The 13,138-nt window shown below is 41.9% G+C and overlaps 1 protein-coding gene and 1 long non-coding RNA gene across 7 annotated transcripts in view; one reads left to right on the forward strand and one right to left on the reverse strand.

The window, feature by feature from the left end:
• Positions 1-13,138, forward strand: part of ctif (CBP80/20-dependent translation initiation factor) — a 56,620-nt gene that overhangs the window by 24,971 nt on the left and 18,511 nt on the right. For 2 of the 4 annotated variants that reach the window (XM_037116787.1, XM_037116788.1), the window contains exons 8-10: positions 7,907-7,983; positions 11,358-11,438; positions 12,062-12,103. In XM_037116787.1, coding sequence (XP_036972682.1) covers positions 7,907-7,983; positions 11,358-11,438; positions 12,062-12,103 — 200 coding nt within the window. The remainder of the gene's footprint in view (positions 1-7,906; positions 7,984-11,357; positions 11,439-12,061; positions 12,104-13,138) is intronic. The other 2 variants (XM_037116789.1, XM_037116790.1) reach the window with 2 other exon arrangements.
• LOC119029728 overlaps positions 1-13,138 on the reverse strand; it is a 73,291-nt gene that overhangs the window by 1,931 nt on the left and 58,222 nt on the right. For 2 of the 3 annotated variants that reach the window (XR_005078063.1, XR_005078061.1), the window contains one exon: positions 8,044-8,165. The exons of the other annotated variant lie outside the window; for it this stretch is intronic. This is a non-coding gene — a long non-coding RNA (uncharacterized LOC119029728). The remainder of the gene's footprint in view (positions 1-8,043; positions 8,166-13,138) is intronic. 3 annotated transcript variants of the gene reach the window in all.

Raw genomic sequence — 13,138 nt, forward strand, 5'->3', positions numbered from 1 at the left:
CAAGATTACAATTGGCTAAACCTGTTGTACAAGTTCCATTAGGAGGGAAATAAGTTTAAACACAACAAATCTTATTAGAGATGTTGACTATTAAATAATCCATCTTTCATCACTCCGTTTTAGCATTTCCCACCCTCTGGTGTACATAAACTCCAAGTAAGAATCTATAGAAATGCTAAATTATCAGTGATCTTAATGGTTTCGACCATGAGAAGAAGGATATCAGTAATGACCAAATTTTTAAAAAATGTTTATGTGGTGCATCCCTTCTCAATTAATGACAGTAAAACAGTTGTAAATCAGCTTGTTTGACTGTAGGGAGCAGGCTAAATGTCCCTAGAGGACTAGTGTCTGTTAAATAGTCATCGACCTTCGCAAATATAATGCAAACCAGACCACACATGCAAACACAAAGCAGCAGGCTCGATCCTGCAGAGGAGATAAGGTGACTGTCAATGTAAGGCAACACAGCGAGCACATATGATTGAAGTCTTTTTTCATCATTCGGTGAGATAGCGGGAACAGAGCTGTAGGCATGTGGAACCTGCTGCCGCAGCAGTGGTTGTCGCATGATTACATTTCTATAGGGTACTACAGGTTTTTTCCCTCTTTTTCTCTGACACTTTGATCCCACAATGGCTCCATCTCCTCCTGCAGCTAGACCCCCCCGAGCTCTTTGATGTACCTGTCTATCTGTCGGTGCTCTGCTGTGGCCCCGGCCTCAGATCACTTATTAAATGAGACATGGATGTCAGGACCTCACATCTTTGCCTCTTATCACTGATCACCCACCATACCTGACTGTGGCAGCTCTAAATCTCTTCTTTTGGCTGCACAGCAAGTCACATGAAAGACCTAATGTAGGGGATCATGTAATACAGAGCAAGTCCTCCACTGCAGGGATTTGACAGAAAAACAATTTAGAGAAATCTTAAATGTTTAACTTGTTACCTGACGTGATAGAGCTCGACACATCCAGGATCACAACAGCAGTATGTCAGAGTCATTACTGAAGGGTGTAGCGCTTCCTGTCACTTAATCCTTTAGGGAAAACAGGTCTTATTACAGCCTCCCTATGGTGATCATGTATCATAATATGTCACTTTGAATGACTTTAAATTCAGCACAGTGAGCTCAGAAGGATTTTTCTAATTACTTACTTCCCTGACATTTAAAGTTAGTTCACTAGTCTGAAAGAGACAAAAGAGAAGACTCAGAAGTCAGTCAGAATTGAGCATAATTTTTGTCTGACATTTTTTGTCACAGCCAATTCAAACCTCACATTCTTTGATAACCATTTTTTAAATGTCACTGAAATGTGTGCCTCTTAATCACAAACCACTAAACATGATCAAAACTCGCTACACAAAAGTTTACAAGTGTCAACGTTTTTTCTAAATAATAGTCAGCTTCACAGAAACTGTGCCTCATAACATGGGCAATGCGGTTGCGTAGCATATACGTAAATACATCTTAGCAGCGGCAGTCAGTTAGTTGTAGATGCTCCTTATTCTTTCATAAAGCAACATTTGACAAGGAAGCCATGAAAAAAATAAAAACCCGTTTTGACCCCAAAAACATTTTGTAGTACAGCGAGTTGTCAATTTATTAGATATGCCTTTCACAAATGTAGACAATGACGAGACAATTAATGCAGCATCAAGTAGAATCAGTCAACTTCTGCCCGACTGGTGTTCCTATGTGGTGTTATTGTTGGTGCTGCTGACGCAAACAGAACTACATAATTTCCCTTTTCCTCAGAGTAGCAACTTCCACCAACATGGTACACAACATGAGTTTATTTATTCAGATTGTTTAATAGAGATGTGAAACAGGCAGGAATGGTGCCAGGCCGCCGGCCTGACTGAGTTGCCCGCCAGGCCTAAATTTCATGGGAGGTTTCGTGCCCGGTGGTAGGCGGAAATTGCATTGTGAAAGTGAAATTTTGTGGCAAACGATTCAGACGCAATTATTCTTCAGCCGTTATGTTGCACAATTTACTTCATCATGGTGCATTTAAGCAAATAGCTTGTCTATTGCCATTCTACTTCGAGTTTAACATTTTAATTTAGTGCGGCCTATGTTACAATTTCATGAAATTAAACATATTTTATCCGATTGCAAAACTACAACTCCGTAGTAACGAACAGAACAGCCAAAGCTAATCTTTATAAGGACACAGAAAACAGTAGAAAAAAAAGGTACAAATCTGCCTTATAAATGCCACATCATTCATTCAGGCTTGGTAAATGAGCAAACTATCCAAATTATTTCAGCCCGCACATTCCTTCTTTCCTCTCTCTGTATTTTATGTGCCTGCTATCTTGTATTTACAGTCCCTCTTGCTGTCATACTTGCTCTCTCTCTCCTCTGCTCTCAACAACCTGTCCTGTAATGCCACCCCTGGGGCAGTTTTAAATTTATTGCTTTTGGCCGAAGGCCCTGGAAACATAAATAAGCCGAGAGAAACAATGGGCTGACTGAATGAGCATCATACCAGGATTGTTATATACTAGAAGGGACAGGAAGACGTGCACTTGACTTGCTGTGCTATTGCAGAGAAAGTTCTGTAATTGTTAAACTTGGTTTCTATTCATCACATTTCCATCCCCATTCGCTTTAACTCATTTCCTTATTTCCCTTTCTTGTTACTCATACCCCTTTAACACTGGAGCAACATCATTGTTATTATTGGATCAACAATGGTTTCTAACCCAAGGTGATGACCCCTCTGTCAAAAACTATTGGAAAAATAACACCTTTCTTTAGATGATACAGAGGATATATCGTAAAAACTCTCAGTATGGGTCAAACGTTTGAAAATTAAATCATGTATCGTGATCAGAGACGAAATGTTGTTGCTGCCTGGGAGCTACGTGGCGACGTGGAGTGGTTGTAAAAAGGCTACATCCTCTGAGTTAACATCACAGGTAGCCTCTCCCAGTGACCTGTGATTTTCTCTGGAATGCTATGGGGTATGTCAACTTCCTCTGAAGGCCGAACTGCAACACCCATGCACATAATACAATGCGCGCGCGCACACACACACACACCTTAATCGGCATTGTGCAATTTCAACCTGACAACAAATCACTTTTGTTTCTTTTGAGCTGTGACTGCTACTTAGGGACAAGTTGTTGATGTCAAAATGATCCCTCAAACTAAAGTTGCAAACTTTGGTTAAAAAGGATGCTTTAGTAAATTAGCAAGAGTCTACAAACTAATCTGAAGTAACATCATTCCCAGCCGTCTCAAGGATAAAAAAAACGTGAATGAAGACATTCATTGGTCTCATGCAGAGCTTCTCCCTCTGTGTTGACAGTTTCAGTCATTTTCATCCTCCGTTTTGATTCTGTTCTTCAAACCTCACGTGAATCTCATTGTTAAACAGTGTTTTTTTTTAATTAAGAAAACATCCACATTTGTCCTTTTTCTGCTCTCATAACTTTAATCTTCTCATTAATCTCCTCTGTGGTCTATGTTCCCGATCTCCTCCAGATACCTGCTTTGGCGATGGCCAGTCAAATATGTGTGAACACATGTTGATGGTAGATTACTTTGTACTGTTAATGGGGTAATTCTCTTGTTTAACTTGTGATTATAAAGATGGTGGATAAAGTGATTGAAGCTGTGGATATTTTCCATTATTATAAAAATCCTGTCCATGTAACTATTTGTCTGATCTATAACGCAAACTGGATAACATTATAGATCTTTATGTGTAGCTGGAGCAACACATTTACACATTTTCAGTTTCACTTAAGACTAAAGGGTAAAGAGGCATTTTCTGTTAACAACTCAAACGTACCCCATGTTATAGTACACATTGTAGTTTTGGGGAAGTAATTTTAATCTGAGGAGAAAGATGCCGCAGGGTTGAAAAGGGAGACTGAAGTAAAAAATATAAGTAACCACCATAATCACGTCACTGGCCTCCATGCTGCTTCCTACTGTTACCTGTTTTCCATCACTATCATGATATAGAACATGACCCACTTGAGGGGGAAAAAAAAACACACACACACAAGCTCTTCTGCTAGCAATGAGAAAGGAGGAAGGGAAGAATTGCTATTTACTCTCATAAACAAGCTCATTTTGGTGTGAAAATGGTCATATTATTTGCACTCGTCTTGCAAACACACAAATATGAACAAGACTAAAATGAAAAGAGTCTGTTTCTGTCTAATCCCAGCCAACCCCCCCGTCGCCAGTCTCATCCCTGTCATGTCCACAGGGCTCGCGCTGCCTGCAGCGAGGTGAGAGGTCCTCTGGCTGGGGACCAGGACAGCACACGCCTCTCTTTGATCTGCCCGGCGCTGGCTGCTACCTGCAGATAGCATTATTCACACACACACAGCGCTCTCCCTTTCAGCCACAAAGACATCTCTTGCTTCCTCCCTCTCCGCTCGTGTCGGATGCATTATAAACTGCTCACAGTTGTCGGTCTTGGGCTTTTTCTCAGATGTACCAATGCCATCTGAAGCATGTCTTTGGAAAAATCCGAGATACTTCATAAAATCTGAAATAGTGATGGAAAAATACTAAAACTTAAGGGGTTTTGTTGTGTGCATCATTTGACCCTGTGTGTGTGTGTGTGTGTGTGTGTGTGTGTGTGTGTGTGTGTGTGTGTGTGTGTGTGTGTGTTTGCTCACTGTCATCTGGTTACCATTTGAAGGCAGAATTACAGCTAATGATATCCTAGAGGAAAACTACAGTAGCTAAACATGCAACAGTTCCTCCGTCTCTCTCTCCACCTCCTTTTTTTCTCCCTGTCGGACAGTTCTAGTGGCAAGAAATCCAGAAAAAAAAGCTGAATTTCATCAATATTAATACTTTTGTGTTTATATGTGGAGTCTTTTTAAACCCTTGAAGCTTAAAGACACAGTTTAAGTGTGTTGTCTGCCTTTCTTCTTTTTTTTTTTTTTTAGTCGATATTACTGTGCCACACACTTTCTGCCTCTCACATCTGGATTCAATCAGAGCCCGACGATCCCCCAGCAGCCTCTCTTGGAGAGAAGTAGGTTAGAGCAGCAGTGTCAAATATCAAGCTCTCTCTCTCAAACTCATTTGAATATCTACAGTATGTGTTTCTGGAAGTCTGAAGAGAGAAATCTATACACAGTTGTGAACAGAGAATTTTTACTCCAGTGTGTTTGTGTTCATGCACTGTCGTGGCGCTGCTGTGCAGGTACGCTATGTGATCCATATGTACACACAAGTGCTTTGTAGAAGCCATTACAACACTACACAACAGTTTACAACCGTTCTCTCCAGCTAGCGTTTTCTTCTTTTGCTGTCTTTTCTATATTTAACTGTGAGCCTCAGTGAAAAAGAAAACGCGACTTTTTCTTGTGACTGTACACATTCAACCACAAGCTCTTGTTACTTCTCTGTAAGTGGAAACCAAAAATGCAAGCAAAAAAATAAGAGTACCATCTAATTAAAGAACAAATAAGGAAAGATGACGGTCACAAATAAGCATCGTGACTGTGTCTAGATTCCCTTTAACAGAGATTTTAGATTAATATGTCATCGGGACATAAATGATTTAGTCGCCATGAGACGAGATGCACAGAGATCAAACTCTTTAGTTCCCTGTTTTTTGTTATGGTTTTACGAAGAAAACCGAAAAGGAAGAAGTGAATGATGCACTGAGCCCCGCCTCCCTCTCTTGTGGTCACCTTCTTGCACAATGCCTTTGGTTGAGAATTTGGAGAAATCTGGGGCTTTTTGTTTTGAATCAGCCTGCAACTATTTGTTCGCTGGGTGACATGGACACTAACTGACTTTGGATGTTGACGGGGCAGCTGGACACCCATGCCATGCACAGTATCGGCTTGCAGCCTGTAGAATGTCCTGGACACCCTATGTTAAACACATACATAGTCATAAACATTTATCATTGCATACTGTATACGTACACAACAGCACCCGTCCCTGCCAATCTATAACTATGGTAACAATGCCACATAGTGATGCTGCGTGAAGGCGGAGTGTGCTGTGTTTGATTGACAGGGCTGATGTTTAATGGATGGCAGGTGTGCTTATTTCCTTTTGACAGGAAGTGAAGGGATAATACCTGACACATTGTCTTCCATGATGGCAGCGTATACCCTTACCACATGCCAGCAAACTGCCAGATTCTATCAAATTTAAATTATCTGTTGTCTGTTTGCCTGAATAACTCATTCTGATCTCACTTTTCTAGTTTTAATATCATTATAATGGCCCCTGTTGCTAGGCAACATCTAGTTAAACAGGAAGACTATGTTTCACACAGCTCTGCCTGGAGTTTACATTAATGTTTAAATCAGGAGAGACAGGAATTTCACTGATTGCTGAGCCTACCATGTAAGAAGGAAAAACTACCAACAGCTGCTGGTTCAAGCTTTTCAAATGTAAAAGACGTGAAGATGTTACCTCGTGGAAATGGCTTCTGCCTTTGTTATACTAATTTCTGGCATTCCAAATGACACATTACAGATTAAACAATGATGAAAATAATCATTTGTTGCAACCCTGCAGTCTGTCTCTATCACCTTCTAACAGGCAGATTCGTTAAGTCTTTCTGTGCACTTCTGGTAGGCAGTCATAACCCAAGCTCAAGACTCTTTAGCTAAGCCCACTTGTTCCAGTCTTGAAAGAATGTTTAATACCAGTCCATTAATTTAAGCTAAGTTCTCACGACAGGGTTTTGTTTGCGACGATTACCATGTGTGAACCGTTAGCAGACACAATCCAGGAGCTCACCAGCAGCTCACAAACGTGTTGCCAATGCCCGCTGGATATGGAGCAGGCTAAATATCTGGCTACTTGACCCCCTGTTGCTGATCAGTGTGCAAACCACAAAGACAGCAAATCGACACTTGAATACAAAGAACAAAGTTGTGTGAATAGTGAATAGCAAGTCTGAGCAAGGCAGTCGAACAGAAAGCTAAGGCAGATGTGGGTAAATCATTCACAAAGTAACATTAAATGACGGTTGAAGCAGCAGGATTTCTCTCTTACAGTAGCTATATAAAAACCTTGTCCTTCACTTCTTTAAATCTCTGAAGCCAGCTGAAGGCAGTAGGGGTTGGAAGAAAATCAATTCTTAGATCTATTGTGATTCTCTCTTGAAATAACATGTCTAGATGCAGAAAAAAAACAGTCAAAAATTTGAATAAAACCAAACCCTTATATTATCATCGCCTGTTAACAAAGACTGGGCCACACAGACAGATAACGTACATCTCCATCATCTGCCTTTATCTGTGTATTTGTGGTGCTCTGTGTTATTATTTTGTCTTGCTCCACTGGGATTGCCGGAGCTGTTTCAGAGCTGTGAGACCAGAGACGTGACTGCCTGCGAGTCCATTTATTAATCACCACACCCTCGGATTTATATTGCACTTCGGCACCCAGCACTTTTGCCACTGAGGCCAATCAGAATCGAGAATTCTCAGTGGCCATGGTAATGGTGTTGTCAAGACACAGGACATCTGTTAGAGATCAAGATGTGTTCATGCAGTCTGTCATGCAGGGGCTTTAAGGACATTTCTAGCTGTAGACTGTAATGCAAACACACGTTCAAAAGAGGAGGTTCTCACCACCGTAGTCTGCCAGTTCAGGAGCAGCACAGCGAGGCATGAAAGGATTCATAAACTATTCATGAAAACCTGATTTCACGTCTTGATATGTTGCTTGTTTGTCTGCACACAATTTTGTCTGGCTTCGATAATTCTCACCATAAACAGCTTCCTAACGAAAAAGGCTATCAATTCTCTGTTTTTATTGGAAAAGTCTACTCTACTCTGCAGTCTTCTCTCAACGTGTTTAACAATTTTAGAGATTCTTTCCACAGAGTGATTTATATCTCTGGTCTTGACAGCGGCCGTCTCTTAACTCTATGATTTGTCTCCAACAGGTCTTCCCGCCCCTTCCTAATGAGGCCGAGATCGCACACACCAAAAAGCTCTTCCGACGCAGGAGGAATGACCGACGGTAATTACGAATGCGAGCTTGCACGCGCACACTACACACACACACTGCACACATACCGACCTCAGTGAGAGGGAATGTTTTTTCTGTCGATGTCAGATGTCAGTGCACAGCCAGTCCTATAGCCTTAACATCTCTCAGCAGCCAAAGCAATGTCAAGACAGGAATGCAGGCTCCACACTTGACTGCAGACAGGAAAAAGAAAAAACACAGCGGAGACATTCAAGACATTCATTTTCTCATGTATAATAGGTCACTCTACATAATTTATGTCCGTTATTCAGTCAGCAGTGTTTGCCGACAGTACTCCCGACATTTAACCCATCGTCCTGTCCCAAAACTCCCAACTCTGCCACCCTGGCACTGGATGTTACACTGGCACATCTGCTCCAATTGTGCACACTCTGAAATCTAATTTCGCCCAAGTCTGACTTCATTGGAACCAGGTCCTTAAGAGAAAGAAAAAAAAAATCGTCTCTCCTTGGTTCTCTCGCTCCCTGCCCTGATGTCACTGGAAAACTGCTCTTCAGTTGCTAAGAGACAGGCGCAGAGAAAATATTTGGGTTGTATTTGTAGTTGAAAAGAGGAAAATTTAGCTGTACGGAACGGACAAAAGCACTTTCAGCCTTGTTTTTAAGCACAGAGAATAAATGGTTCTGTCCAGAGCTATTGTGTTTATGTGAGATTGGGTGCAGCACAGGCCTGGCAAAAAGGAAAAGAACAAAAATATCAACTCGGACCAACAGCAGCTCGCTTAGGTTTTGTGAACTGGAAATATTAACAAAGAGACCATCTTGTAGCTTGCAGGAACACTCTGGAGTGTGTGTGTGTGTGTGTACACACGTTTGTATGTGTGTAGAACCAAGATAAAAGTGTGGCCACGAAGTCTGAGGCCAATACCAAGAATTATTGTTTGTATCTCTTCGTATGAAGTGAGATTCTGACTCAACACCAACAGCCGAGTGGGGCGGGGGAAATATTCACATTGATGCTTCACTATGTCAGAGTTTGTGGCTTGTACAGGATCAGCTACACATCGACCAAAGACAGAGCCATGGCTTGCATCAAGGCATACAAAACTACTTTAGATAAAAGTAGATGTTAAGTTGTGTCTGTTTTCAAAGCTACAGATGTCAACAACTGGCTGAATTATCTCTGTAGGGATTTTTTTTTTAACAGACGTGAAGAGAGTAGAATAGAAAAACTTTATTGTCGATAAGGGGCTGTTGTGTCCGATGTTTGTGCAAAGACTACTGTATCTGCATATGGTTATGTCCACAGTGAAATGGACAGCGACATGGTTTTTTTGGGGGGGTGGGTTTACTATATGTTGTTGTGTATCAGGTAGCATGTCCCTCAAATTTGCCTCAAGGCAGAAGATGCTCATTACTACTCTGACAGCCACGTCCAATAGTCCGAACCAAGCCAAGAAAAACTCTCGTCGCCCGCCACCAGTAAAGGGAGTGAGTTCAACTCTCACATCTCTGCCAGGCGAGCGTCCGACATAAATGTCTCTTCGTCTCCACGCTAATGTCCACAACTCAGCTGCGTTCAGTCTCTTAAGCTTGAAGCAGTGTCAGCTGGCTATACTGTGGAAGCTAACGGCACAATTGAAATTGAAAGAAATAAATGAAAAGAAATCTGTCCAGGATAAAATAAACATTGCTGCCACCTTGAAAAAAAATAGATTAGTACAAACAGGACATGGTACATTTTTTATGCACGTTCATTAGGAACAAGGGGAAATGTAAATGAGGGTCATCGCAACTATCCATTGTATAAAAGTTGAGGGCTGCCAGTTGGCACAGAAAATGGCCTCCACAGCTGTCCTTCATGTAGCTTGGCATGTTTGCACATCAAATACATTAACTGCATATGTTTGTCTATCAAACGTTCTAATCCCCGCACGTCTTGAATTCTCTGACAGAATACAACCAATAGCGTGTGTCAATAAATATTCATTATCATGAGACGCCACGCAGATATTTGTGTCATATTTTGTGTTGTACTGTATGTGATGTGTCAACACAGTTGCACGAAGAGCGGATATCTATTCAGGTTGGAAGCCAATCTTTCAATATGTAGATAAATGCTGATCTATATGTGTTGAATCGAATAAAGCACAAGAAAGAGAAACAGAGTGAGAGACTGAGTAAAGGAAAAGTGTAGGCTGGCTGTGTCAGGAAGGAAAAGAAAGGGGGAGGCAGTGCATGTGTTTCTACTTTAGTATGCACGTCAAGCAGGGCTGAAATTAGTTGTGATTTACTGGAATGTGCTGCTTACCGCTCCGCGCTCCAAAACAGAAAAGGGCCAAAGAAGGTGCTAATATGCTCCTCGGTCGTCCCTTTTTGCTCCTTTTCAGATGACCTGTTCATTACTGAGGGGCTTTTACACGTTTAGACTTGATTCTGTCTGTCTTTGCAAATCGAATAAACATTATTCCAAAGCCAAACACACGAAGCCTGCCTGCCTGGTTGAGCATCCAGTTTCCACACACTGTTGTGATAAGCTGATAAGTTGAACAAACAAGTGCTTAAATATCATTTGAGCTGCAGAGAAGTTCTTAAAAGAGTTTGCGTGGGACTAAATGTCACCACATGGTGCAGCGACTCTGATCTGCTTTATGATCAAGATGACGTCTGCTGCCGCTGTGTGTGTTTGTGTGTGTGTGTTTGTGTGTACAGATGCACTCAAGGAAAGGTACACTGCACACAGTCAGTCTGCTTGTTTACCTCCTCCTGCTCGTGTCCTCTGGCCACATGAGTCAAAGTTATTGACGTTATCACCAGTTTATGTATGAGTTTTCTGGCTTTTGGAATCTTAAAACATGTTTTAAAAAAAGAAAACAGTGTGAAGAGTGATGCAGTTGTGCAGTCAGGCATTTAAAACCTGTCTCCCCACAGTCCATTAAACCAGTGTGTTGTGGCCCGTGTGAAGCTCTGGCCGTGTTATTGACTGTCTGGCCTGCAGGCTTCTCTTCCCCCCCGGGCCGATTGATTTGGTAGTCTGGGTCAACCAACGGTCCAATGGTTCCACGAGTACATCCACAGCGAACAGCCGTGATCAATCACCGCCCTCCTACCTCCTCCCATGATCAAAGCTGCCAATTCATTTCACCTTTTTAGTCATCACTTCCTGTAGTTCTCTGCATGTTGTTCGAATGACATAGTTATCAACCTGTAGTGTTTTTGTTTGTTTCCCTCTTTGCTTCGCTGCTTTTTTTCCCCCTCCTTTATCCTCAACAATCTCCTCCTTCAACAATTACCCACCATTTTCTACAAATTGTCCTGCCGCTTTTCATCCATCCTTCATCTCTCTTCATCCTTTTCGATCACCTTGCTGCATTTGTGTGGCATACCCTCCTCTCCTGCTTGTAGAGCGAATGATCAGTTCTCCCGAGACCAGTTAACCGTACTTCTGCCTGCAGGCCCTGGGGGAAAGCGACAAGTCTCAGCCAGGTCAGTGGAAAACATAAGCCAGATCATCCTGGGCGCAAAATGGTGCCTGAATACATTATCAACATGTGACACAGTGGTTTGGTTATTGTTTTCACTAACGTAATGGTCAGCTGATATTTGATGAAAATGTATAAATAAATAAGGTGCCCTGCTTTTTATTTTTTCATTAAAGAAATGTTTCACCCAGATATTTTAATACTGTCAAAATCTATTCACTCTCACGCCAATGTAAGGTCAGTGAAGTGGACCACAGCACAAAACATCAGCGTCGCAGCAGTCCTCCAAACAACTGAAGAACACAGACTTAAAAAAAAACATAACCCCCCCAATAACAATAAAATGGCTTCGTACAGTTTAATCCAGTACTCCAGAAACCCACGCAGATCCCACATAGTTCTTGAAGAGATGTTGTTTACACCCTTTTTAATGCAGAAAACATCGCAGTAGTTGCCAGGCTAAAAGCATATGTGCTGAAGCGGGTATGCACGCCCAATGTCAAGGGTGCAAATGACAACTTTTCAGTTTGGGATCTCAGGTATTTTTGGGAGACCCTGGATTGTGCCAGAGAAGCTGCATGGAGACATTTTATGTTTTTTTTCTTTTTTCATTTACCGTTGTTTCAGAGAATGCCGCAAGACTATTTTGTCGTGCAGCCCGGCACAGAGGTGAGTAGATAATGACTGAGTTTTCATTTTTTGGGTGAAATTATCTTTTAAATACTCAAATGGCTGACAACAAGAAGTAGATTAGATGAAAATGGAGGGACGTTAAAAAAAAAAAAAAAACGAGGGAGAGAGAAGGAGAGTGGGGACCCTGCCAGGCAACATCAAACACTAATTTAAATCTGATTAATCCCAAAAATAAATAGCAGTGTGATCACTTGATTACATGATTGATCGTGCCACAGACCATGAAATTTCATCAGCGGCCCCATCATTTATCCTTAATGCAAACATCTCCCTGGATAGTCAATCCGAGCAACACTCGAGCCACTGCAGAGCTCGCAGTCATTAAATATGATTAACATTTTATTACTGTCTCACTTTCACCTCTCCGCATCATCGGCAGATCAGGAGACGGGCTTATTAGAGCCGAGCCTAAACTAACAGCGAGTGTAGAGATCAAATTAATCATCGGAGGAGCGTGTGTGTGTGTGTGTGTGTGTGTGTGTGTGTCTGAGAGAGAGAGAGAGAGAGAGAGAGAGAGAGCGAGACACTCTGAGCAGTCCGGGGCTTTGCAGAAGATTATCAAATCTCACCCTCTGCAGTGCGATTAAATGAGATCTCACCATTTCTGTCAGTCAACGTTTAGACTTTTATTACGATTGTGGTTAAACATTGGTGAAAATATTGAAACCTCGGCTGCATGAAAGAAATGAACAGACTTTGAAGGATGCTGATGGGAGTTGCCTGACGAGTGGGTGTTCCCCGAATCATCGTGAACTTTGGAAGACCCGAGTCAAGTCATGCGATAAAAGGCTTGTGTCGGGACGTATCAACAACTAACTTAGTAAGATGCTGAGGATATTTTCACTGCGTTGAAGGCAGGCTGTTGGGTAGAGCAGAGTGTCAGGAGATGAACTGTCTCTCAACCTCCCAAAGAGAGCGAATCAGAGAGGCCAGGTGACACATAAACCAAACACACACACACACAAAGACTATAAATACACTTGGACACATTCACTTTCTGTATGATTCTTC

This window comes from Acanthopagrus latus, chromosome 12 (assembly GCF_904848185.1).
Source record: "Acanthopagrus latus isolate v.2019 chromosome 12, fAcaLat1.1, whole genome shotgun sequence".
Classification (NCBI taxonomy): domain Eukaryota; kingdom Metazoa; phylum Chordata; class Actinopteri; order Spariformes; family Sparidae; genus Acanthopagrus; species Acanthopagrus latus.